The sequence below is a fragment of the Eublepharis macularius genome, chromosome 14 (genome assembly GCF_028583425.1).
Source record: "Eublepharis macularius isolate TG4126 chromosome 14, MPM_Emac_v1.0, whole genome shotgun sequence".
Lineage (NCBI taxonomy): Eukaryota > Metazoa > Chordata > Lepidosauria > Squamata > Eublepharidae > Eublepharis > Eublepharis macularius.
Window position 1 is genome coordinate 45,113,581 of NC_072803.1, and position 22,396 is coordinate 45,135,976.

A 22,396-nucleotide genomic window follows, 5' to 3' on the forward strand; every position below is an offset into this window, starting at 1 on the left:
CTCTAGCTCCCTCTTACAAGCTGAATGGTCCGCGGCTGCGGCTTTAGACTGGTTGTGGTCCGCCATGAACCAGGCGGCATGGGTGAGCTTAGTAATCTCTTCTTGTCCCTCCGTTAATGCGTGCTCAGCCATATCGGCACGAGCGGTGGCCGCTTCAGCCTTGTGCTGAGCGTCCTGGAGGGCGGTAGTTAGTCCTTGCTTCTCTAATATGAAATTGACGCGTTCGGCGCGCCACTCAACTGCCTTTTCCTCATGGTCTCTTTCCTGTTCGGCTAGTTTGGCCCTGAGACTCTGGATTTCTAGGTGCAGGGCGTCCTGTTCTCGCTTTGCTTTTTCCTCTAGCTCCTTCCTCTCTTTGTCTTGGGCTAATCTGAGCCTCTCTATCTCCTGCTCACTATCTTCCTGCGCTATATGTAATTTATTTATCAGGGACACGCTGTCCTGTAAGGCAGTAAAAAGTGCCCAAGCTCCATATCTGTCCTTCTTGCTCGACTTGGGTTTCTCTTTCTCACAAAAATCTTGAAAGGCACTTCTAACTATCTGGAGTGGGTCGGGTCCCTTGAAGGAACCTGCTTCCCAAGGGCAATCTCCCTTCTTAACTAGCCACTTCTCCAGGCGGGGCATGGTGGGGTTTGCCCGGTACATTTTTCTTTTTAGTTTAAAGCTGATCTCGGGGGAGGTTACAGAGTAGATCAGCGACACCAGGGGTGGGGCGATTAAAGCTGCTCAAGGGTTTTAACAACTTCTTCCTCTCTATGTTCCTTTTGGGAGGTTTATCCTTCCCTCAGGTCCTCAAGGGTTTTTACCAGGTGGTTTTAAAGTCCTACTTTTAGGGTCACAAGGGTATTTCAGGGTCCTACACTCGGTTCTTCTCCACCGGGGGAGAAGGGAAAATTCCTATTCCCGTTTCAAGCTTGCCTACAAGCCACGGGACCAGGAAAAGTTTACTGGCTCAGAGGGTGCTCTCAAGCTCTCTAAGCCCAAGAACCAAAAACGCTCAGTGCTTCCAAGCCTCTGCTCAGAAGCCAAAGCTCAGGGGTCTCCCAAGCCTATACTCAGAAACCAAAAGGTGTCCCCAATCCTCTGCTCGGAACTGCTACTAAGGGGGTCTCCCAAGCCTCTGCTCAGGCAACCAGAAATGCTCCCAAGCCTCTGCTTAGAAACTGAAATGCTCCCAAGCCTCTGCTCAGAAGCTACAAATGCTCTCAAGCTCTCTGCCCAAGAACTATACTCAAAGTGTCCCCAGGCCTCGTGCTCAGAGACAAACGGTTAAACTGTCTCCAAGCCTCGATCAAAAGACTAAATGTGCTCAAGGACTGCCTCTGCAAGTCCCCAAGCAAAAGTGCTCAGGAGTAAATTTACTGTACTCCCAAGCGGAAAAGCGCTCAAGAGTCCTACTAACTCTCAAGCGAGGTGCGCCCAAGAGTCTTCCTTAAAACTCTCAGGCGAAAAGCGCTCAAGAGTCTAACTTAAAACTCTTAAGCACGGTGCGGCAGGCTGCCGCGGGGCTTCAGGAACCTGGCTTTAGATTCCCAAAGCTAAACTGACCAAATGGACTAACGATCCCTTCACGTTTCCTCCGGAGCGGGGATTGAAGCCTAAGTGCTGGCAGGAACGGGGGTTTGGACGGACTTAGGAGAGACGGGGGAGGGCGGAAGAGAGTTTTATATGTGCTGCTTCAGGATGTATATATAAATCTATAGAGCCTACTTCTGGGATCCCACCCACATAGACGCGTTTAGGCGGCCCGGAAGGTGGCCAGGAACTTCACCAGTTCAGAGGTCCTCACCCACAGTACACCGGTTATAACGGCTGGAGGGCCTCGCGGTGCACCACAAAAGGCAAGTAGTCCAAAGCTGGCTGAAGGAGGAAATGGGGAAAAGCCAACCCACAAGATAGAAATGCTCGCTAGAGCCACACACACTCACACTTTTAATTCCCTGAGCTAAATTGCGCTCTTTGCACTGAGGTCTGGAAAATTTTCCTCTAAGTCAGTTCGCTGAAGACACGCGTGTCGACTCACGTGTATTCACACGAACCGGGTTATGCCCGCATATTCTCCACCAGTAAACTGTTACCAGAACTGCTCTTTATTATAATGGGGAATTAGCTGTAGCAGTCTGTAACTATTAATATTAAGCGAGGATCATAACCTATGTTTACGGAGGTCCCGATCCCAGACACTCTAGTGAAAAAGAGGCAGACAAGGAGTAAGGTCCAAACACGTGTATTGAGTGTAGCGTAAGCCTAGCTTGCACAATCATACAAAGAACATACAAGGTCTAAGAAATACAGAGTAGGAAATACAGAGACGTTCGCATTAGCTGGTTCCCAACGATGATAGGGGGAATACTCACTTATCCTGAAGCGAAGCAGAGACACAACAGCGAGGTGGCCCAATGCCAGCACTGGAACCACAGACGGACAGCAAGGAAGTCTGGATAGGAATGGCCTAAGCCACAGACAGCAAGGGGGGGGGGTCTGGATAGGGAATGGCCTGAGCCACAGACAGCAAGGGGGGGGGTCTGGATAGGGAATGGCCTGAGCACCGAGTGGTCTGGGAGACCAGCTTAAATACCCCAAAACGTACCCTGGGGCTGGTGCTGTACTTGGTGGTTCTCACAGATTAAAACAAAGGGTCTAATGGGCTACTGAATGGCTTGGATGGGCCACTTTGGTAATCAGATTGTGATAAGTGACACCTCAGGAAGAGGGGACAAAAGAGGGAGGGGGAAATCCAAGTGGGCTGAAAGGATGTTCCAGCGGACAGGGCTTGTCCTGATGTCATCAGCTTTGGAATGCGGAGGTTTCTTTGAGATGCATTCTCTAAGTGCTTGGGATGGTCGGCACTTAGTTCCTTCTTCTGGGCGGCTCCTAAGATATGCAGAGCGGGGCGAGGTACTCTCGCTGCGGACGTGGTGTGCCCGCTTCGCCGAAATGGCTTCCCAAAGCAGTCTTCTTCCTCTGGGTCCTCTGGGTGCCTGAGAACATGGATGCCGGCTGGGCATAGCTGGGGCTGGATAGCAGGCTGCCCGGTAGCGAGGGCAAGCTTGGGGACCGGCCCGCGGGAGGCTCCAGGCGGGAACTGACCAGGGAGCGCCTAGCCAGGCTCGCTGGAGGTTTCCCCGGCTGGCGCCCGGCTGCTAGCAGCGGCTTGGGCCCCTATGAGGCAGGCTTCCATGGAGGCAGGGGGAACAACACTTTAAAACACAGTCCAAAGCAGGAAACAGGCACGGTCCGTGGCAGATGGCAATGCAGGCACGGGGCACACTTGTAACAGAGTCCAAACACACACTGGGAATTCCAGATACAGGTCAGGGCAGGGCTGCCCAGAAAGAGAGTCCTTTGTGCAGTTAACCAAACATGGAGCCAGTAAACTACACAGTCTATAACAGCAGGGTAATTGACACGCAGGCAGGAAACTGACACGTGTACCAGAACACACACGTGCAAAGCAGTCTTTGGAGTAGCAGTAAAACAGCAACGCAGGAAACTTTAGCACAGTTCATAGCAGGCTTCAAAGCAGGGGAGGGGGCCTACTTGGCAACACTTGAAAACTGCCAGTGAAGGGGAGCTCACCACCTCCCTAGGCAGCTGATTCCACTTTTGAACTACTCTGACCGTGAAAAAGTTTTTCCTAATATCCAGCCGGTACCTTTGTGCATGTAGTTTTAGCCCATTGCTTCGCATCCTACCCTCTGCTGCCAACTGGAACAGCTCTTTGCCCTCCTCCAAATGACAGCCTTTCAAATATTTAAAGAGAGCAATCATGTCCCCCCTCAACCTCATGTATTTCTCCTGTTCAAAATCTCAAGTTGCCATTGGTGGTTGTTAAACAGCCACTTGACGTCTTTATCCCATCCTTATGGTGGCATACATGGTTCTTCTCTCTTCCATTTGATTCTTACAACCCTGTGAAGTAGGTTAAGCTGAGGAAATGATAACCCATGGCTACTCAGTGTTGAGCTGGAGTTTGAACCTAGTTCTCCACAGACTAAGTCCATTATCTAGCCATAGATACTACACTTGCTCTCATTTTGAATGTTTGCTTACATTCATAGGAGGATGTCCAAATGGGTATACAACAAAAGCAAAAAGATAGTTTTTAATATTTTGTAACTGGCTGGTAAAAACTGCTGGAGTGCTATTGCATTGTAACTACTGCGGCTGTGAACCTGGTTTCTTACCTGTTTTCACAGTTCACACAATGATGTATCTGTAAATAAATTCAAAACCTTAAATCTCCAGTACTTCACACGAAACAAAACTGCACCTGCAAAGGTGGTTCAAGAATTCCTGTTAGGTGAAGAGGGAGCATGTCTTGGACCTGCAGACCAGTGGTTACAGAACCACTGAAAAATCATTTTTGGGATTGGGAGAGCTGACAGAGTAGCTGTTCAGGGGATCCAAAACTGCAGATGGTTGATCTCCCCCTGCCCCTTCAACTTGTACACAAACAAGTGCCTCTTCATGTAGTATATTTAAGCACTTAGGCCCAAGGTCCCCTGGGTGAAATTTCTCTATGGTAGAAATTAAGCTGGTGCGTTTGTTAGCAGTAGCACTGAATAGCTAAAGTACTGAGTGGTAAAATATCAGGCCTTGGTAGTGGCATGTTCAAGACCTCTTGTACCATATTCTGGCTGGTTTATTGCAGTCTTCTTTCCCTATACTTCAGTGGGTTGATACACTGATGAACTTGAAATGGTAACACTTGTGTTCTCCTGAACAAAACAATGCTACCTTTCTGGTTGGCTGCCATACATCTCTAAACACCTTCAATTCAGGACTTCTGTTTAATCTTCTTGCAAATGTACCTGTGAAGGGAGAAAGAGACCAGAGCACCTGGAAAACATGGCTATGAGTAGGAGAGATGATGAAGGGACTAGGTGGGTTGGAGGTCATTCCTTCTCACCTAGAAGCCGTTCTGCTACTCTAAAGTATGGGATTGCCTGTGTTTAAAGGGCAATCTCTCAAAAATGAGCACTGGAGAGGGAGCTTGGTGGTGTATGTCATAGACTCCACCCTGCAAAGCAGCCATTTTTTTGCAGAGGAACTGATCTTCATCACCTGGAGATGTAATTCTGAGAGATCTCCATCTGGTGGCTGGCAACCCTAGCAGGGAGAAGAAACAATATCAAGTAGGGCTGCCAACCTCCAGGTGGTGGCTAATAATTTTCTGGAATTACAACTGATCTCCAGGCCACACAGTTCAATTCCCCTGGACAAAATGCCTGTTTTGGAGGATAGACTCTAACCCCATGCTCTCCACCCCCCACCCCCGAATCCCCAGTTGTTTCTCAAGCTGGAGCTGCCCACCGTACTATCAGCGATTGCTCAGGCATAACTCTATCGCACAGGACTTTCCCATCAGAGGGCTGTTCCAAACGATTCCCCCCAGCTGTCCTCGTCTTCTAAAGATTGGTCGTGTGGAACATGAACCGTTTTTAAACATCCGAGGCTAATTTTAATTCCTTCCTCTTATCTGCCTAGTAAGAGGATCCTTCCACCATGAAGCATGGAGTAAGGGTCACTGCGTGTGTGTGTGGATGGGGGGAGGTATTTGTGAATTTCCTACATTGTGCAGGGGTGGACTAGATGACCTAGGAGATCCCTGCCAACCTTAATTCTATGACTCCTTCGGCGAAGGCGCGGCCTGGCCTTCTCATCCGCCCTCTTCAGTCGCCTCCTGCCCAACGCGCCTCCGAGCACGGCGGCGGGTTTTTAAACGAGCGCCACGGGAGCGCGAGCACCGCCTTCCTTGGCACGCGCTTTCCCTGTCACGCGAGGGTGGGCTCTCTTGCCCCCCCTCCCCTCAGCTTTTAGTTCATCCTCTCTGCGCGTGCGCGTCATCGATCTCTGATTCGTCACTTCCGGCAGCCGGGAGAGTGTGTGTATGTGTTTCCGGGTCCAGTAGTGGTCTCGTTCCTGTCAGGAAACAGCCGGTAAGTTGCGAGGAGCGATTCAGGCGCTTTGCCTTCGTCTAGTGTGCTTGTTGGGGACGCGAACGGCCAGCTTGTTATGCTTTTCTGGGATGCCGGTCGTTAGGAGCGGGGGTGCCAAGAAGAGTTGGGTGGGGGGCTGGAGAAGGTGATTCTCGGTCACTAAGAAGGATTTGCCTTACTTTGTCTTTGGTAAATGTAGTGATGAGGAAGGGGGTTGCCCTGGTAGTAGTGTATTTATGTGAATGTAGAGGTGAATCTTAGAAGAGGTGCCTCTTCTGGTACTATGGTGAGTACGAAGGAGGAGTAGGTGGAGGCAATCAGTGATAAAGATCCTTTCAGAGTCAGGTAAGATCTATGGGATTTAGGTCCAGTGGCACCTTAGGGACCAACAAGATTTTCAGAGTTTAGCTTTTGAGAGTTAGAGCTCCCTTCTTCAGATACCAAAACTCTCGAAAGCTTACACCCCGAAAATCATGTGCCACTGGACTCATATCCTGCTGTTCTGCTTCAGTCCCACTCAAAGGTAAAGAGCTTTGAGCTCCCCACTCAGTAAAGATCTAGTGGAACACCAGTTGCAGATTGCAAAGGTCTTAGATGTGCCTTTTTAAAAGGGGGTGTGTGTTTGGTTTCTTGTGGGGCAAGTTTAGATTACCAAGTCTAAGCAGGTGATCGACCCTGACACCTGAACTCCCAGTTGTATGGCAAGGAACCTGTCTGCTTAATTTTATTTTAAATTTATTTGCATTTTCTTTTTCTGTCTGTGAAATCTGCAAAACGGCTCAGTGTCACCAATGGAGGCTGCTGCTAGTGTGAATTATTTTGAGTCATTTAAAGATGTTCAGTGTTCTGCATTTTGTGGTCTTTCATGTTGCTTTTTATATTTTTATTAAGTTTTATTTTGTAAGCTGCTTCATATAGTGACATTAATAATTCTGAATAAATAATAGATATAAGTGGATAGCGTTAAATCTTCAAGAGAGTAGCTACAGAAAATGGAACATGCTAATTCTCTACAGTCTCAAACACTAATAGTGGCTTCTGATGGTGCTTGTTGGGCTTCTGCAGTGAGAATATTAGTCATGCTAGTTATGTTTCCCAGAAAGATATCTTGCCCACCACCTCTGGCTTTTCCTGCAAATGCTGCCTTCTGGGGACAGTTCTAGGGTGTACCTTTGGGGCCACATGAGACAGTATTGAGACACCCATGTGAACTAAGCATGCAGCCTAGAACATTTTCTAGGATCTTTGGTAAGTCTACTAGCAGATACATAAGGGGATCCTTTGTGGACACCTTTAAATACGGTTTTCTCATTATAGACTGTGTGTGAAAACCATTTGTGTATGGAAGTTGCTTGCACATAAAAAGTACATAACCCCTGTGTATATGAACATGTATATGTAGCTGCCCTGTGTTTCACCTGTTGTCAGATCTACCCATTTTATGCAGTAAAAAGAACATAATGTACGATGCACTGTTTAATATACTATAGCTGCTCTTCTGATATTTGCCTCTGCTGTAGGAAGGGAATGCTAACGCTGAATGCAGTAATATGCTGTTACCCTAATTGAATTGGAAGGAGCAAGTGTGGTATGAAATGTCCATCATTGTAGCAAGGGCTTAATTGGAGTGCCTCTGCAACAACATGTGCCTTGGTGCATCTGCTGAATGATCTTCCTTTTATTATTAACCGCTAGCGCGCGCACACTTTTAGATGATGCCTTCCAAACCGTTGATTCTGATTTCCAGGTACCCTTAACCCCTCACAATGATGAGGGGGCTTCCCTTTTGGGAGGGAAGAATTAAGTACAGACGAGTACAACAATTGTTCTAATAATGGCTCCCGAGGCAGCATTCATATCTGGTCTCTTGTAGAAACAGCAAGGTTATGAAGGGACCCCCTTAATAATTCATGGTTGCTCAGGGCAATGGTGTCAGGTGAATGGAAAGGCTGAGTAGTTTTCCCTGATGTGGCTGAGCAGGGCCTCACCTTAGGTTAGGTTCTCTTGTGTTCAGAGTGTGCTTTGCTTTTGCAACTCTTATTATGTCCTTCTTTCCAGGAGCTCAGGGCAATGCACACAGTTCCCTCCTCTTCCCCATTTAATTATCACAGCCACCCTGTGAGATAGGTAGGTTGAAGGAGAGTGAATGGTCCCAGGCCACTTAGTGAACCTCATGGCTGAGTGGAGAATTGGTCCTGGATTTCTCCAGTCCTAGCCTGATGTTTTAACCACTACACCATGCTGGCAGAATCAGAAATGTCACACACGGGTCATGCAGACCAAAGTTAATCAGTCTCTTGTAGTGCTCTCAACTGAAGTATCTGATCTCTCTCAGTAGCAATATGGGCTGGACTAAATGGACTGATCCAGCAAGCTATTGTTATGTTCAGTCTCTCAGACTGAGGTTATTAATGAGCAGTGGGGAGGGAACTAGTACTTATCTGTCAATCCGCAATCAAACATTCAGGCATACAGTTCTGAAAGTAAGGCAGATGGAGTTGACTTCTTCCTGGGAGACCCTTTTTCCTCTACAGACTTAGGAATCATGGATAGAGCTGGCCTATTACTGCATGCCCATGATGGTGCTGGAGACAACTCTGCCAGTCAGACAGCTGTCTGCCAGGCAGCTTGCAATAAGGCCATGGTGCAACTGTGAATTAGCAACCCCGTAGCAGAGCAGCTAGATGCACACTGGTTACTGCAGCTGTTGGTTGTATTGCAGGCTCAGCATGTGACTGGCATTGCACTGTGAATGGAGTCCACCTTGTCCTCTTCCTCTGGAGGGCTGCTTGCAAAGAGTCCAAAGAGACACATGGACGGTAGTGAGTAATATTCCATGGCGGCAGCAAACAGGTGCCATAATTCTGCATATGGTGCTCTTGCAGTTTTCCCAGCCCCTTTGTCTCTTGGAATTTCCTGCATGGTGGGATCCACTTCTTGTGGGATGTTGTATAGCCCTGAGACCAATACTTACCCCTACCTTGTAGGGAGTTGCATTAAAACACTTTGTGCCCCGTCAGCTGAGGCTGCTGCAAGGACTCTGTTCAAGCAAGGCAGTAGGCACCGTTAGTGTGTGACCAGTAGTAGTCATTGTATAGGGTTAAATGGCTGAAAGTCATCCAGGTCTTTGTTGCTCCCTGTCTCCCCTACTTGCAGAGGGTTACACTGGCATGACATAGTGCTGGCTGTACAGTGTAATGCTGCCACTGTGTCTGCAAGGGATTCCCCCACCCATTCTGTACTGTATACTTATTGCTAGCAACTGCAGGGGTAGATGTTGGGGCAATATACAGAGTGGGCTGGGAGCATGGGGAAGCAGAAGGAGAGTGCTGTGCACTAAGTGGCCCTTCTCTGGGATTCCTATCACCAAAGCGCCCCCCCCTCCCATTTGTGCACAGATTATGTGCAACATGAGGCCTGCGAGAGGGTCCATGCTGCATGGTGTCCTGCTGAGTTTTATATAGTGATTGGGAGGGCTGTGATTGATTGTGTACTTGGTGTCTAAACTGTGCTGGTGATTGGGGGATATGGTGAGAAGCGGTTGTGTTTTCCTTCTGTGTGTTCTAATGGGAATTTTAAAGCTGTGCCAGGGTGGTCACTGGAGTAACATTGTGGTGCAATGACCAAGGCTGAGGAGGCTTAGAATACTGACTGTGTCACAGTCCACCTCCAGCATGCCCCTGATGTAGCCCTGCTCTGTGCATATTTTGGAGTTCTTCACTCATCCTAAACCATCCAGAGACAGCGCTCGGGTTGTGGCATAAAACAATACCTCTCCAATTCAGCTACAATCAGACCAAAATCCCAGCTAGCTTTACTTTTGTCCTGTCTTGATACTGGCCATATAGTTAGGGGTGGAGGGACTGTCCAAGAAACTGCCTTACGACTGTGAATCTCAGAAGCACTACAGGCTTCCCTAGTCTGTGGCCGCCTGTCAGGTGATCTTGAATTCCTAAACAAGGTATCTGTTAAAGCTGAAGTTCTCAGACTCATTCCCAGTTCCCATGCACCCATGAGGAGGGGGTCTCAGGACCTATAGGATAGTTGTGAGTGATGGGGCTCTAGGGGTGGTTGGCTGATGCTGAAAAGCAAATAAAAGTGGGGAAGTTTCTCTCTCATAGGATGAAGCTGCATTGGAGAAAGGAGCTGAGGTGCTCCTGTACTTCAGAGCAGCTGGGCAGGCAAGACAGTGGCAGTAAGAAGGGTAAAAAGGAGGAGATGAAATTCTTGTGGAGATCTTTAATAGCCTTTCTCCTATTCTACTGATTCTTCTGCATTGCATTGGGATCCATGGCATAGCACACAGGAATCTCCATATGCTCAGTTATCAAATAGTTAATTGGCTTTTTGAGATTAGTAGGCAGAGGAGAGAGAGAGGCTAAATAAATCTAGAAGGATTTGAAAAAGTTTGCCAGAGGCTATTTTAAATATAAAGTACTGTTCTCGGGATGAGGCTGGGTTGAATTCATACAATTACCTTGTTACACTTGGCCTTTACATGTGGCTCATTTATTTCCAAACACTGTAAGGTTTGAGCCCCTTGAGGGAATGGATTACAGTGAGCTTGCGCATAGACAGAGATATTTCTCCAGTTCCTTTCTGTGTTAGCTGGCCATCTGATTTGGAACAATCCTTGTCTTTGAGGGCCTGACACAAGAATGTTTGCAAAATTGAAGAAGAAGATTGCAGAGGAGGCAGCTACTGCACCACGGCCAGGAGGGGCAGCCAGGATGCCCCGATCACTCAGCAAGGAGTCAATCACATCTGTGGGAGCAGATTCGGGGGATGATTTTGTAAGTAAATAGAACTTTTGCTCTCTCCCCCAAAATATTAGAACCAATTAAGATGATGGGCAATAGATTCAAGGTAAACAAAAGTATTTTTTTCACGTAGCATTAACTTGTCTAACTTACTGCCATGGTAGGTAGTGATGGCTATCAGTTTAGATGTCTTTAAGAGGGATTAAATTAATGGAGGATCAGTGGTTATTAGCCAAGATGACTAGATGTGACTTGCACATTGAGAGGCCCTGTACCTTTGAATACCAGTTGCTGGGTGGCAGCAGCAGTAGGAGACGCTTGCCTCTGTACGCTGCTGTGGGCCTTGTGGAGCAACTGGGAACAGAATGTTGGTCTAGGCAGACCTTCGATCTAATCCAGTGGGCTCTCCTTAAGTGTGCATTTGGCTGTAGCATTTCCAAAGCCAGCTGTCCATTTATTCTTACTCTGTGGATTGCAGAAAATCTGTCGAATAAAAGTAAACAAGAAAGCGTAGCTAAGAGTTTGTTGTAATATGTCTGATATGCTCCCCTGCACATCCCCTCTGATGTCTGATATAAACTTGTACAGGAAAAATTAGGACATGAATACAGCCTTGAACCTTTCCCATAAACTCATCTTGTGGTAAAATGAGGTCACTTCTGTCATTCTCCTAGGCAGTGGATGGTATGCTGCCACCTCCAACACATGAGCTTAGACTCCTTTGTAATGATCAGTCTCGGTGATGGTTGGTGCTTCTACTTAGTTATTCCTGCCTGGGAGAATATATTGTGAGGGCTGATCAGCATCCCTACTGAGTCTAGCAGAGTAGATCCATCCACAGTATAGTATAATGAGAGAGGATCTAGGAGTGCCTTGGTTTTCCTGTATCTTTTTGTCATAAGGATGAACTAAGGGAGCATTCCCCATGACTTAAAAATCACAGGAAGTTAACCCTCCTTTTAAAAGCTCTGTTTCCTTCTACTGGCTCAGCTAGTAGGGAGATGCAGTCTTCTCTCCTTTAGAATCCATTTCAAGGTTTGGGGAGGGCTCTTCAGTCATTTTTGTCTCTGAAATGGACAGGTATGTTGAATAAATTTTAAGTGAGTGTTCCTGCCTGTTTCTTTCTATCCTGCCAAGCCTTCTGATGGAAGTAGTTCTAGAGAAGACCTCTCATCTCAGCTGTTCCGAAGGAATGAACAAATACGGAAGCTGGAAGTCAAGCTCTCTGGTATGTTTCTCATTGGGTGCATGGTGCTGAAACTGAGAATACGGGAGCTGCGTTCAGAAGCTATAAACATCTCTGATGTAAACGTAATAGTCTTCTGCATATGGATCAGGCAAACTTCAGAAAAGGAAGCATCTATAGCTTATTTTGTAAACTGCATGTTTGGCACACAAATGCTCAGTCATTGACATCTCCACTTGTTAGATCTGGGAATTTCCTGCTTTCTGCTTAAGTCCCTGAACTTTCACTACCAGACAATACTGTGCTAGGGGTACTGATGACCTGAACTGGTGTTAAGGCAGCTTCATATTTTATTTTTAAACATCCTCTTTGGCGACATTCTTTTAATCTATTACAGTAGATTGACTGTGATTGAGTGCATTATCAATATTGTAAAACTTTCTATAGCTGCTTCCTTATCATATGATGGGATAATGGTGGGGGCTGTTCAAACATTATGTTAGGTACAGGTACACATATGTACATATCATATACACATCTGCATAAAATATCGGTTGACTGTTGGAAGAATTGGGAAAAGCACAGCTCTGCTTGTCAGTCATGAGGAACTGTTAGCCTTTGTGGGGGGAAAAACCTGGAGAGGGGATGTGCAGGGGAGCAGTGTTTTTCAAAACCATGTAATAGATATTTGCCTAGATCCTTTTCTCTGACATTCTCTGTAGTTATGCTGAGGGTAAAGCAGGGCTGGTGAGAAGTGCTGGAGGAGGATCTACAGAGGGTTTTAGAGGCAGCTGCAATTAAAGCTCATCTCTCTGCCCCGAAGCCCTGACTTAAAAGGCTTTTCATCTGGGATGGCTTTGACAGACTTTTAAAAGTGTGCAAAAGTCAGTCTAAGAGACCAGCTGGACATTACACATGATGGGACATGGGTGCCCAACCTAACTTGCAGTTACATGTAAGAAACGGGTAACTATCTTGAAAGTGTTCTGCTTGGTGCCAGAACACTGAACCAGAAGAGGAGGGACTTCCAGTCTCCCTCCTGTGTTGTTTTTGCCAGTGGAAATGGCCACCAGAGGGTGGCTGTTTGTCCCTTTCTCTAGCTCTCTTTCTGCTGGCAAAAACAGTGCAGGAGGGAAATCCCTTCTGCTGTCCTGTAGTGCTCTGGAGACATATTGAGCTGTTTCAGGGTAAGTCACCCAGTTCTTAAGTGTGCCAGTGAGTGGGATCGGGCACCTGTGTCCTGACTCATGTTACACCCATCTAGTTTGGTTTTAAGAGCAATTGGCTGGCATGGTAACCACCCCTGTCCTCATGTCAAATGTGGTCTTCATGCATCCTTCTTGCTGGCAAAAACTGAGCCCCTCCTTCTGTCTGTTCTTCCTCCGTATTTAGTCAGCAGTAATGTTACACACACGTCAGGATGAGGCTGGGCTGCCTTGCCTTAAAAATGGTTTTCAGACTAAGAAAATCATTTCCCCTTTTCACTCACCTTTTCTCCCGTCTCCCCTCTCTCCCTCCTCCCTTTTTCCTATTGTCTGTCCACATCCGGCTGGTTCCACCACCTCTCCTCCTCAACCCCAAGATTATGCTCAGCAGGTCCGAAACCTGCAGAAGATTAAGGAGAAGCTTGAAATTGCATTAGAGAAGCACCAGGACTGTACGTATCATTCTTGTATTTCCCTTTAAAAGGGGGTTGGGAATCTCTAAAGTGTATGGAAGAAAGCAGGGGCCTTTCTTACTAGATGCCAGTCTGCAAATCAGCTTATGGAATTTGCTGCTGCAAGAGGAGACAATAGACTCCAGGTTACGTTGCTTTAAAAAAGGACATAGCACAAATTCAGATTTGTGTTCAGAGGCAGGGTGATTCTGAATACCAGTTGCTGGGGGAGGGGGCAACAGCAGCCAGGGGGATGGAGGGCTGCCGCCTTCATTCCCTGCTTGTGGGCGTCCTGGAGGCATCTGTTTGGCTGTGTGAGAACCTAGATGGAATCCTTGGTCCAATGAGCTTTTTGTTCTTATGTACACCACAATGGTGTTAGCAGTTGTTCCTTTTGCAATCTCCACAGTATATATCTGCACATGATCAGGCTAGGACCATGGGTATCAGTACCCAAATTCAGTCCAAGTTCATAGGGGGAGTTGCAGCTGAGCTTGAAGCGGAGCAGGCAGAAGTTCCTGCTTCATTGATCAGGGAGAAACAGAAGTCCAGGCTCCTCATACTTACACCGGGGCTGGCCAATCCTAAGACTTCATGATGCCAGAAGTTGGTTTACCTGTTTCCTGTGTCTGCGGCTAGAGTTTCTGCAGTCTCAGGAATCTTTCTAGTCTAGATTTTACAGCCTCAGCTCATGGCATTCCTAACTGAAGCCTGGAATTTCAACAGGCTGCTGTTACCATGAAGCAACATGATGCTGTTGCTTGAGGCAGTGGATTCCAGTCCGAGGGATGCTTTCCAGTCTCCAGTTGTGTGTGTCATTAAAAAAAAGAGCTGTCTTTCTGGGGGCAGAGAGAGCTGTCTCGTTTTGATTTAGCTCTTGAGGAGGAAAACGTCACCTGCCTGTGCTGTGTATTGGCAGTGAACGTTGTCAGAGATGTCAGAGAACACATATTACTAAAGGTTTAGCAAGCATTTATATCGTCCAGATTCATTTGCATAATGGGTGCACAAGAGGCACAACATTCCGGTTTTTTATGCAGGCTTTTAAAATGCCTGTTTACAGCCCTGTTTATAGGAATCCCTGCTTTACCTTTGGAAAAATTGCAGTGTGGAATGGTTCTATAAAATACAGCTTATCTGTGTTCTTGAGGGGGTGGGGCTCAAATTCATTCAATTTTACCTGCCTTGCAGAGTTGCCGTGAGGCACCCAAAGGCAAGATAAATGAAGCACAGAACTACAAAGTTTTCTTTAGACAGTGCACAGATGTTACTGGGACTCATGCATTGTATGTCTTCCACAGCCTCTATGAGAAAATTTCAGGAACAGAATGAGGCTCACCAGGCCAGCAGAGCCAAGATGGCAGAAGAAATGGCCTTAGCGCTCGAGAAGAAGGACCAGGTAACGGATCCCATGAAATCCATGGCACACTCTGGGATTGCAGAGAATGAAGAGATGCACGTTCTCCTGGATACCCTGCCATCTCGTGCCACTAAATACTTAAAAAAAACTCCAAGGAATCTGTCCTGCCCAATACCATTGGCTACTTTTATTGAAAACAATCTTCCACAACTGTGTATATAAAAACAAGGATTTCTAGCTAGTATGGTATTCCTTTATTTAAATAGTAAAATCCTGCCCAGCAGGATTTTTTTTAAAAAACAGAGTCATCCTGATTTCTCTTCAGCCCATTCCAAGGCTATCTTCTGAATTTCTTCTTGTTGCTGGCACATCCCAAACTGTTTGAACATTTCCCTTCATCTATCCTTCCCGACTCCTTGTTACGATTATTCCTTGCTGCAGCCCGTTGTTGAGCAATTTGCTTCTTTCAACAATAATATTTATTTAGCCCCCACTCCATCAAATAACAAGTGGAATTTCCAGGTTTTGGCATGTCTGCCCTAACTTTTGACCGGAAATCTTCCTTGGGTGTGCCAGGCAAAGATTAAAATGCATTGCATTTGTTCCTTTGAGTTTCCATGGATTTGATTCATTGCAAGGCTGAGGGAGGTCTGCCCACCAATTCTTTTCCTTCAGTTACGTTTGGGTAGATTTCAACTTGTGTCTTTATGGCACAGTCTGAAGAAGTGAGCTCGTATTGAAATAAATGTTGTTAGTCTAGTTGGAGAAGCTCACCTGTGTAGTAGGGGTACTGAGAGGGTAGAGTACCTCCTTTGGTTGCTCATTGGTAAAATGTTGCATGCAGAAGACCCTAAGTTCGATTTCACTGTCTCCAGTTAAAGGCTCTTGGGTAGCAGGTGTTGGGAAATACTCTTTTGTGGCCGAGACCCTGAAGGGCCACTGCCAGACAATACAGTACTGTGCTAGATGGACCAGTGGTCTGAATCTATACAAGGTAGCTTTGTAAGTGTGTTGTCTGATCTGTTTTAGAGTGCTGAACTATCACATCTATGGGTCATAGTTCACCATTGTCCTCCCCTCATTCTTTCCCCTCCCATACTGGAAACAGTCCCCCAGTTGATTCTTCCTCATTCAGAGACTGTCTCTTTAAGGAGCAAGCCCTCTCCTATTGTGATGTAACAACAGCGCCTGCTGTTGATGCTCTTTGAACTGTGCAGAGCAGATGGTCTGGGCTCTGAGCCACTCTCCTCTTAGGCTTTGCTGCAACTGCTCGGCTCCCTTTGGTTTATTTCTAGCATTCTTTGGTACTTGCAGTGAGGCAGCCCCTCCTTGGTCCCATCATAGTTTCCTGTTGACATCTGGAGCAGGCGAGCCAATGTTGACTTGTCCTTTTTTCCTTTTCCAGGAATGGAGGGAGAAGCTGTCTCATCTTGAAAAGGCAAGTTGGCTTGCTTAAATCTAGCCCCAGATGTACAAATGGGCCTGAGCAAAAAAGGTCAGGCCCATTTGTACATCGGGGATCCATCCTTTGCCCAGCCATGGGCTCAAAACTTGAAGCAGTACTGTATATCTTGAGCTGTTTGATCTCTCTGCCTCTTGCTTTATGTGTGTGGTTCAGTTGTTGCTCTCCAAGAAGCAATGACTAGTGGATGTTCTTTCTCTGCAAGGGAACATGGATGGAAGGGCCTCATCTCCACATTATCCAACAGAGACTGAATTGTTTAGTGGCGCACGGCCACTTCTGAAATCTCCGGGGGTGCCCATAGAGCTCTGGGGCATCAAATAGGGACTTGCTGGGAAATTTTTATAGCAGCTTCACCTTAGACTCTGGCTGGCTTTTGTGTTGCTGTGTTTGTTTCCTAACCCTGTTCTGTATGCCTATTGGCCACTTAACAGGAAAGGAAGATCCTTTCAGCACAATTACAAGAGATGCGCAAACAGAGCTTGAATCTCTTCCAGAAACGAGACGAGTTCGATGAGCTAGAAGGATTTCAGCAGCAGGAGATGGCTAAAGTCAAGCACATGGTGAGGCAGTTGGGATGGGACCGGCTGCTCAGAAACATTGTCTTAGTCAGCCAGGAGCTTGTTTGGTCCTGTCTTATTGCCTCCAGAACAGGAGACTGCCAGTTCTCAACCTGTTTTTTGCAGAGGAGGGCAGGGGCTGTACTTTAGTGAAAAGCTGTCAGATAGCAGGTGTTGAGAAAATACCATTCCCTGCATGAGATCCTGGTAACATACTGCTAGTCAGGATGGACAGTATTGGGATATATGAACCCAGGTTCTGACTCTTTATAAAGCAATTTCGTATGATGATTTGATGAGTCTGGCTAGCTTGCATCCAAGCCTGCTTGGTTTTGTCCACTCTTTCTTGCTGCCACTGCTGCTCCTCATTTCTCACTCTGTCCTTGCCTTCCCTTTTCCTCCACCCCATTATTTTGCGGTGGCAGATGCGTATGCGTGAAGGTGAAATGATGATTTAATTTAATTTAATTTATTATATTTATATTCCGCCCTCCCTGCTTTCGCAGGCTCAGGGCGGATAACAAATACAAACATGTTTAAAAACATTTAAAAACATTAAATAATACATTTAAAACATTTAAAAACATTAAATATAACAATTCATGCTGCCCAGTGGTTCATACATGCCTCTGTGTTTGCATAGGGGTGATGGTTTAACCCCCCCTTCACGGGGGGGGGCGGGCACTGCCCGGCGTTAGCCATATGCCTGGCAGAATAGCTCTGTCTTACAGGCCCGGCGAATGATGAATAAGTGCCTCTCTTGAACTGCTTGGTATGTGCTCTCTCTCTTTTTTTTTTTAACATCCAGCTTTTGCAGAAAGAAGAGTCTGTAGGTCAAACGGAGAGAGAACTGGAAGCCTCTAGGAAAGAACTCACCCATGCCCAAGAAGAACTACAGGCCTCTAGCTCTTTGTCCTCACGCCTGGCTGCCGAGTTGCAACAGCTACAACAGCAGCATGCGGACTTGGAGGCAGAGAGGTGGGAAGAGCCTATCTTTCCTTTGGTTTTTATACTTGGTTCTTGGTGTGAGCATGTTGTGTTGTGGAGGGCTTGTGTGCCTGAGTTCTTGGGACAATTGGGTGGGTGTAGAGAGATTCCTTTGGGTTAATGATGTCAGTCCTTCTCCAAGAGTTGGCTGGCATGTCCTTATGGTGAATTTGTATGGGGATATTTGTTATCCTCACTCTGGGTGAAAAGATGTTGGGGGATCTAGGGCTTGATCTGCCGCAATCTCATGGGCTATGGCTTTTGAGACCTAGCCTGCTTAGCTAGTTTTAGACTGCAGTTGTAGTTGGGATATTGTCAATGCCTGGTTCTGTTAGGAGCCAATTGGCTGCCTAGATCAAATCCCACCCCAATAACAAACCTATATGAGTTACAAATTTATGAAAACCACTGACAGGTATTGGTTGCCACAGTGTGCACCCCCACTATTCATTGCCTTTTACCCTCTCTTTGGGTCTCCATTTGGGAGAAAAGTGGTAAATAAATAAATATTCATGGTAAATTGCTGCAAACACAAGCTCTGTATATGTGTGTGTGTGTGTGTGTGAGTGAGTGAGATGAGATGAGAACCCATAATCTTATCACTTGTGACTTGACAGCTTGAATGTGCAAATTCAAAGTGTTTCCCTTCCTAATTGGCCTCTGAACCAATTGAATATTCTTCATATTGGCTCTTCTTTGGCCGGTGGGTGAACTTTTTTCCTTTTTGCAAAGGGATGAGCTCTTAGATGCAGAGGAGAATGCAGAGAATAAAATTACCAGCCTGGAGCAGCGAGGCCGTGAACTGCAAGCATACATCCAGCAGATATCAGTAGATCTTCAAAATGTAAGCTGAGAAATGCATGTGTTTTCCCTTCAACGTGGTCCTTCCTTGCTATCAGAGAACACTGCCACAGGCTACTCTGCCCCAATGAGAACACTCTTATTGGCAGGCCTAAGTTTGGTGCCAAGAAATGTATGACACAACATAATAGAAGAGTTGTTTAACTCTGTGTGGAGTTCACGGCTGTGCTAAGAATGAGCAGTTCACGTATGATCCAGAAGTAGTTAGTGATGAGGAGTGGTTGGAAAGAGAACAGGAGGTTGTCATCCCAGGATGAGAGACGTGCTCTCATCCAAGTTATCTTACTCACTTTTGCTTGGCTAAATGAACTCCAAGGCAACAGAGTGGTGGCGGCTATATTTGTAAAGGTTGGATTTTGAAGTCTTTTCTCTCCAATATTCTAGGCTCAGGTTACTGCCTCCGGTTGTGAAAAGACATTGGAAACATTGGAGGCAGAACACGAAGCCCTGAAAGTGGAGTATGAACAGCTCAAGCAAAAGGTACACTCTGGAACCTCTCAGGCATGGGCCCTAGACAACACCCAGTGCTGGGCTGTGCCAGAGAGAAGACCCAAATATTGGGCCTGTGTACTCATGCAACACTGGGGGCTGTGTTGCCAATATTTCCAGAGCTGGCAAAGCTGGAGCTGGTGGGTGTAGATCTCTTCCTGATGCATATTGTAAGAGTGTTTTCCACTGTTTTCATGAACAAGATGGCGTACTTGGAGTATGCTGGTTCCTGTTTTCTGGGACAGTTTCCACAGCAGCTCTTGGAAGTGATGCTAAAAGACTGTCCTGTACCTCCCCCCCCCCCAGTGCTGGAAAGGGCTGTTCCCATGTTCTTGCTTTAGTTGAAATCTTCATTTCTTCCCCTCACCCTCAGCCAGTTGACTGCCAAGCAATGATGTGTGCATTGCGTGTTCCAACAGACGATTGTCGAAATTGAGGAGAAAACCCAGCTGATGGGACACTTGCAAGCGAAAGTGGTCACTTTGGAGAAGCGATTGGAAGGGAACCTCTCTGGGGATGAGCATGTGCGGGAGCTGCTCCTGGAGGTAACTGTGTTATGGCTAATGTTTGGAAATGTCAGAGCAATGCACCGAGACACCGGATTTTTTTCTTTGTCGCATGCCTCACATTTAGCAGCTTCCGAGGCTGCTGTCGTGTGCTTGCTCACTCCTGCTCATGCTTGTTCTTGCTCTAGAAAAGAGCAAGAGTCCAGTAGCACCTATAAGACGTAACAAAATTTGTGGTAGGGTAGGAGCTTTCATGAGCCACAGCTCACTTCTTCAGATACAGCTAGAATGTGAGTCCATCTGTCCTTATATCTTGGAGAGTGGAGTGATTACAGAAGCTCACGAAAGCTCATACCCTACCACAAATTGTGTTTTATAGTTGCTACTGGACACTTGCTCTTTTCTACTGCTACAGACAGACTAACATGGCTACCTATCTTGTTCTTGCTCTGTAAGAGTTCACTATTTCAAGGTATGCGCTTCCAAGCTGAGTGGCTGTCTCCATGGAGGCTCTGTAGCTTCCTATTTCAGTTTGTAGAGCTGGACACGAGGTCTGTCAGCTCCTTTGTAATTCAACTTGAGCTAATGGCCATTTGTATTTTCTCCAGAAAAGCGCTCTGGAACAGCAGCTAGAGAGTGCCCTGCAGCAGCTCTCAGCAGCACGGACGACTCACTCGGAGAGAGTGAGCCTTTTGGAGACTCAGGTATGATAATACAGAAAATTCTGAAGATCAATATACAATTAAACCAGAAGCCTTTTTGCTGGGACTAATGGACAACACAGTTCGGAAATAAACATGGTATCCTATTTCTATATATGACAACGGCAGCTAGGCAAAATGCGCAAATGTGGAAAAGTTCAGCATTGCCTTCAATGGATGACTGGACTGTGAAAATGACGGAGTTAGCAGAGATGGCTAAAGTTACAGCTCTGATGAGAGATAAAACCATTGTCTACCTTTATGGTTAATTGGAAACCCCTTATTAACTTCCAGCATGAGATGAGAAAAAATGAATCGATGATTTGTGGATCTGATATCTAAGAAGAAAAATTGAGGGAAAAATAAATAGAAGGGGGGCAATATTGAAAAGATAAATGTTGGTGGTATCAAAACTTCAAGTATAATGTTTATAAAGAAATGATAGGTGTTGTAGAGAAAAATGTAAAATGAAATATGTATTCTTTTTCTCCCTTTTTGACTTCCTTTTTCTTTTCTTTCTTGTTTCTCTACCCTTTTTATCGGGCTTTTAATCTTACCGATAAAATAAAAAGTATTCTTAAAAATAGACTCAGGTATGCATACTGGATGAGGATGCTCTTAGACTTTGTGAGAGAATTGCTACAGTGTTCATAGATCCTAGAAACTCATTCTTGACTTGGTAAAGGTAGGGCTTAATTTGAAAGGGGGGTTAGCCTTGGAACCTGATTTCAGTGCTCCATCTCAGGGCTGGAATCGATGAGGTAATAATTAGTTTCTCTGAGTACATGCAAAGTATCTCCTTCATTGCTGGTCCTACACGTTAGGGATTAAGAGAAACAGCTTTCAGGAGAGAAGTCTCTTTTCAAAAATGTAAACTGGATTTATAATGTAGATATAAACATGTCCTTGAGGAGGGACAGGGGAAATAGACGTATCTTTCCCTTTGGGCTGAGAGCTTAAATGCACCTCCAAAAGGATACAGTGTTTCCTGGGTTGTACCAGTTCTGCAGATGTGGGAATATCACATCTTTAAATATCCCCCCACTCACTGCACAGTTAGAAAACTATTATGGCAGGGCGGACAGCCCATGCAGGGGATGGGCATGGATTTGAGATCTTCCACTTGAAGGGAGAAGTGATGGAGCCTATGAAATCTACACCTGACAGTTTTCCTAACAGTGCATCTCTGCGATTGGCTGGCAAGCCAGAATTGGAAATGCTGGTTTGAAGCGGGCTAGCAAATTGTAGTTGGTGTTAAGTATAGATTGGTATGATGTCTGAATTGACAAATCAGAGTTGCAGCTGTTGCTCTGCTCCCGGCTGCTGCTGCATCATGATTAACGGGCATGAACTTTTTGCTGTGGGAGCACTAAGAGGACTGCCATATCTTGGAGAATTTTTTTTAATATTTTTGTATTTTATACTGGATTTTAGGATGTATTTATTGTGTTTTATGTACCTGTGTATTTATATTCTTGTATTTATGTGACTGAATGTTGTGACCTACCCTAAGCCTGCTTGAAGGGAGGGAGGGCTAGAAATCTAATCAATCAGTCAATCACAGCCACCACAAGTAGCCAAAGTGTGTTGCATCCTAGATCAACCAACTGAACTGCAAAGTAGCAGAAGGGCAGGCGCTGCTGAATGAGAGAGAAGAATCTGAGCGAAGCATCCAGGAGAGCAGTTTGCACCAGGTAGAGGCAATGTGAGCCTGTGTGTATCTTTCCTCCTTGTGTTGTGAATGGGGGTGGCCGGCACGGGGAGGCAGTCGAGGTCTCGGTCAAGGAAGGAATATGCTTGTTCATCTTTCTTGCAGCTGAAAGTTCTGGAACAAGCCCTCCAGCTCGCCAATGAGGCCGCAGCAAAAAGTAAAGATGATGTCAGGGAGCAAGAGCAGCAGATCCAAACACTGGTGAGTGGGTGGG

General features: G+C 46.2%; 1 protein-coding gene across 3 annotated transcripts in view; it reads left to right on the forward strand.

Annotated features, from left to right (window-relative positions):
- The first annotated feature begins 5,877 nt into the window (after positions 1-5,877).
- GOLGA1 (golgin A1) overlaps positions 5,878-22,396 on the forward strand; it is a 30,056-nt gene continuing 13,537 nt past the window's right edge. The window contains exons 1-15 of one of the 3 annotated variants that reach the window (XM_054997483.1): positions 5,878-5,942; positions 8,665-8,764; positions 10,587-10,735; positions 11,840-11,930; positions 13,471-13,545; positions 14,847-14,944; positions 16,311-16,343; positions 16,802-16,930; positions 17,736-17,905; positions 18,647-18,758; positions 19,160-19,255; positions 19,684-19,809; positions 20,379-20,474; positions 22,070-22,165; positions 22,288-22,383. In XM_054997483.1, coding sequence (XP_054853458.1) covers positions 8,695-8,764; positions 10,587-10,735; positions 11,840-11,930; positions 13,471-13,545; positions 14,847-14,944; positions 16,311-16,343; positions 16,802-16,930; positions 17,736-17,905; positions 18,647-18,758; positions 19,160-19,255; positions 19,684-19,809; positions 20,379-20,474; positions 22,070-22,165; positions 22,288-22,383 — 1,437 coding nt within the window. In that variant the 5' untranslated portion in view covers positions 5,878-5,942; positions 8,665-8,694. The remainder of the gene's footprint in view (positions 5,943-8,664; positions 8,765-10,586; positions 10,736-11,839; positions 11,931-13,470; positions 13,546-14,846; positions 14,945-16,310; positions 16,344-16,801; positions 16,931-17,735; positions 17,906-18,646; positions 18,759-19,159; positions 19,256-19,683; positions 19,810-20,378; positions 20,475-22,069; positions 22,166-22,287; positions 22,384-22,396) is intronic. The other 2 variants (XM_054997485.1, XM_054997484.1) reach the window with 2 other exon arrangements.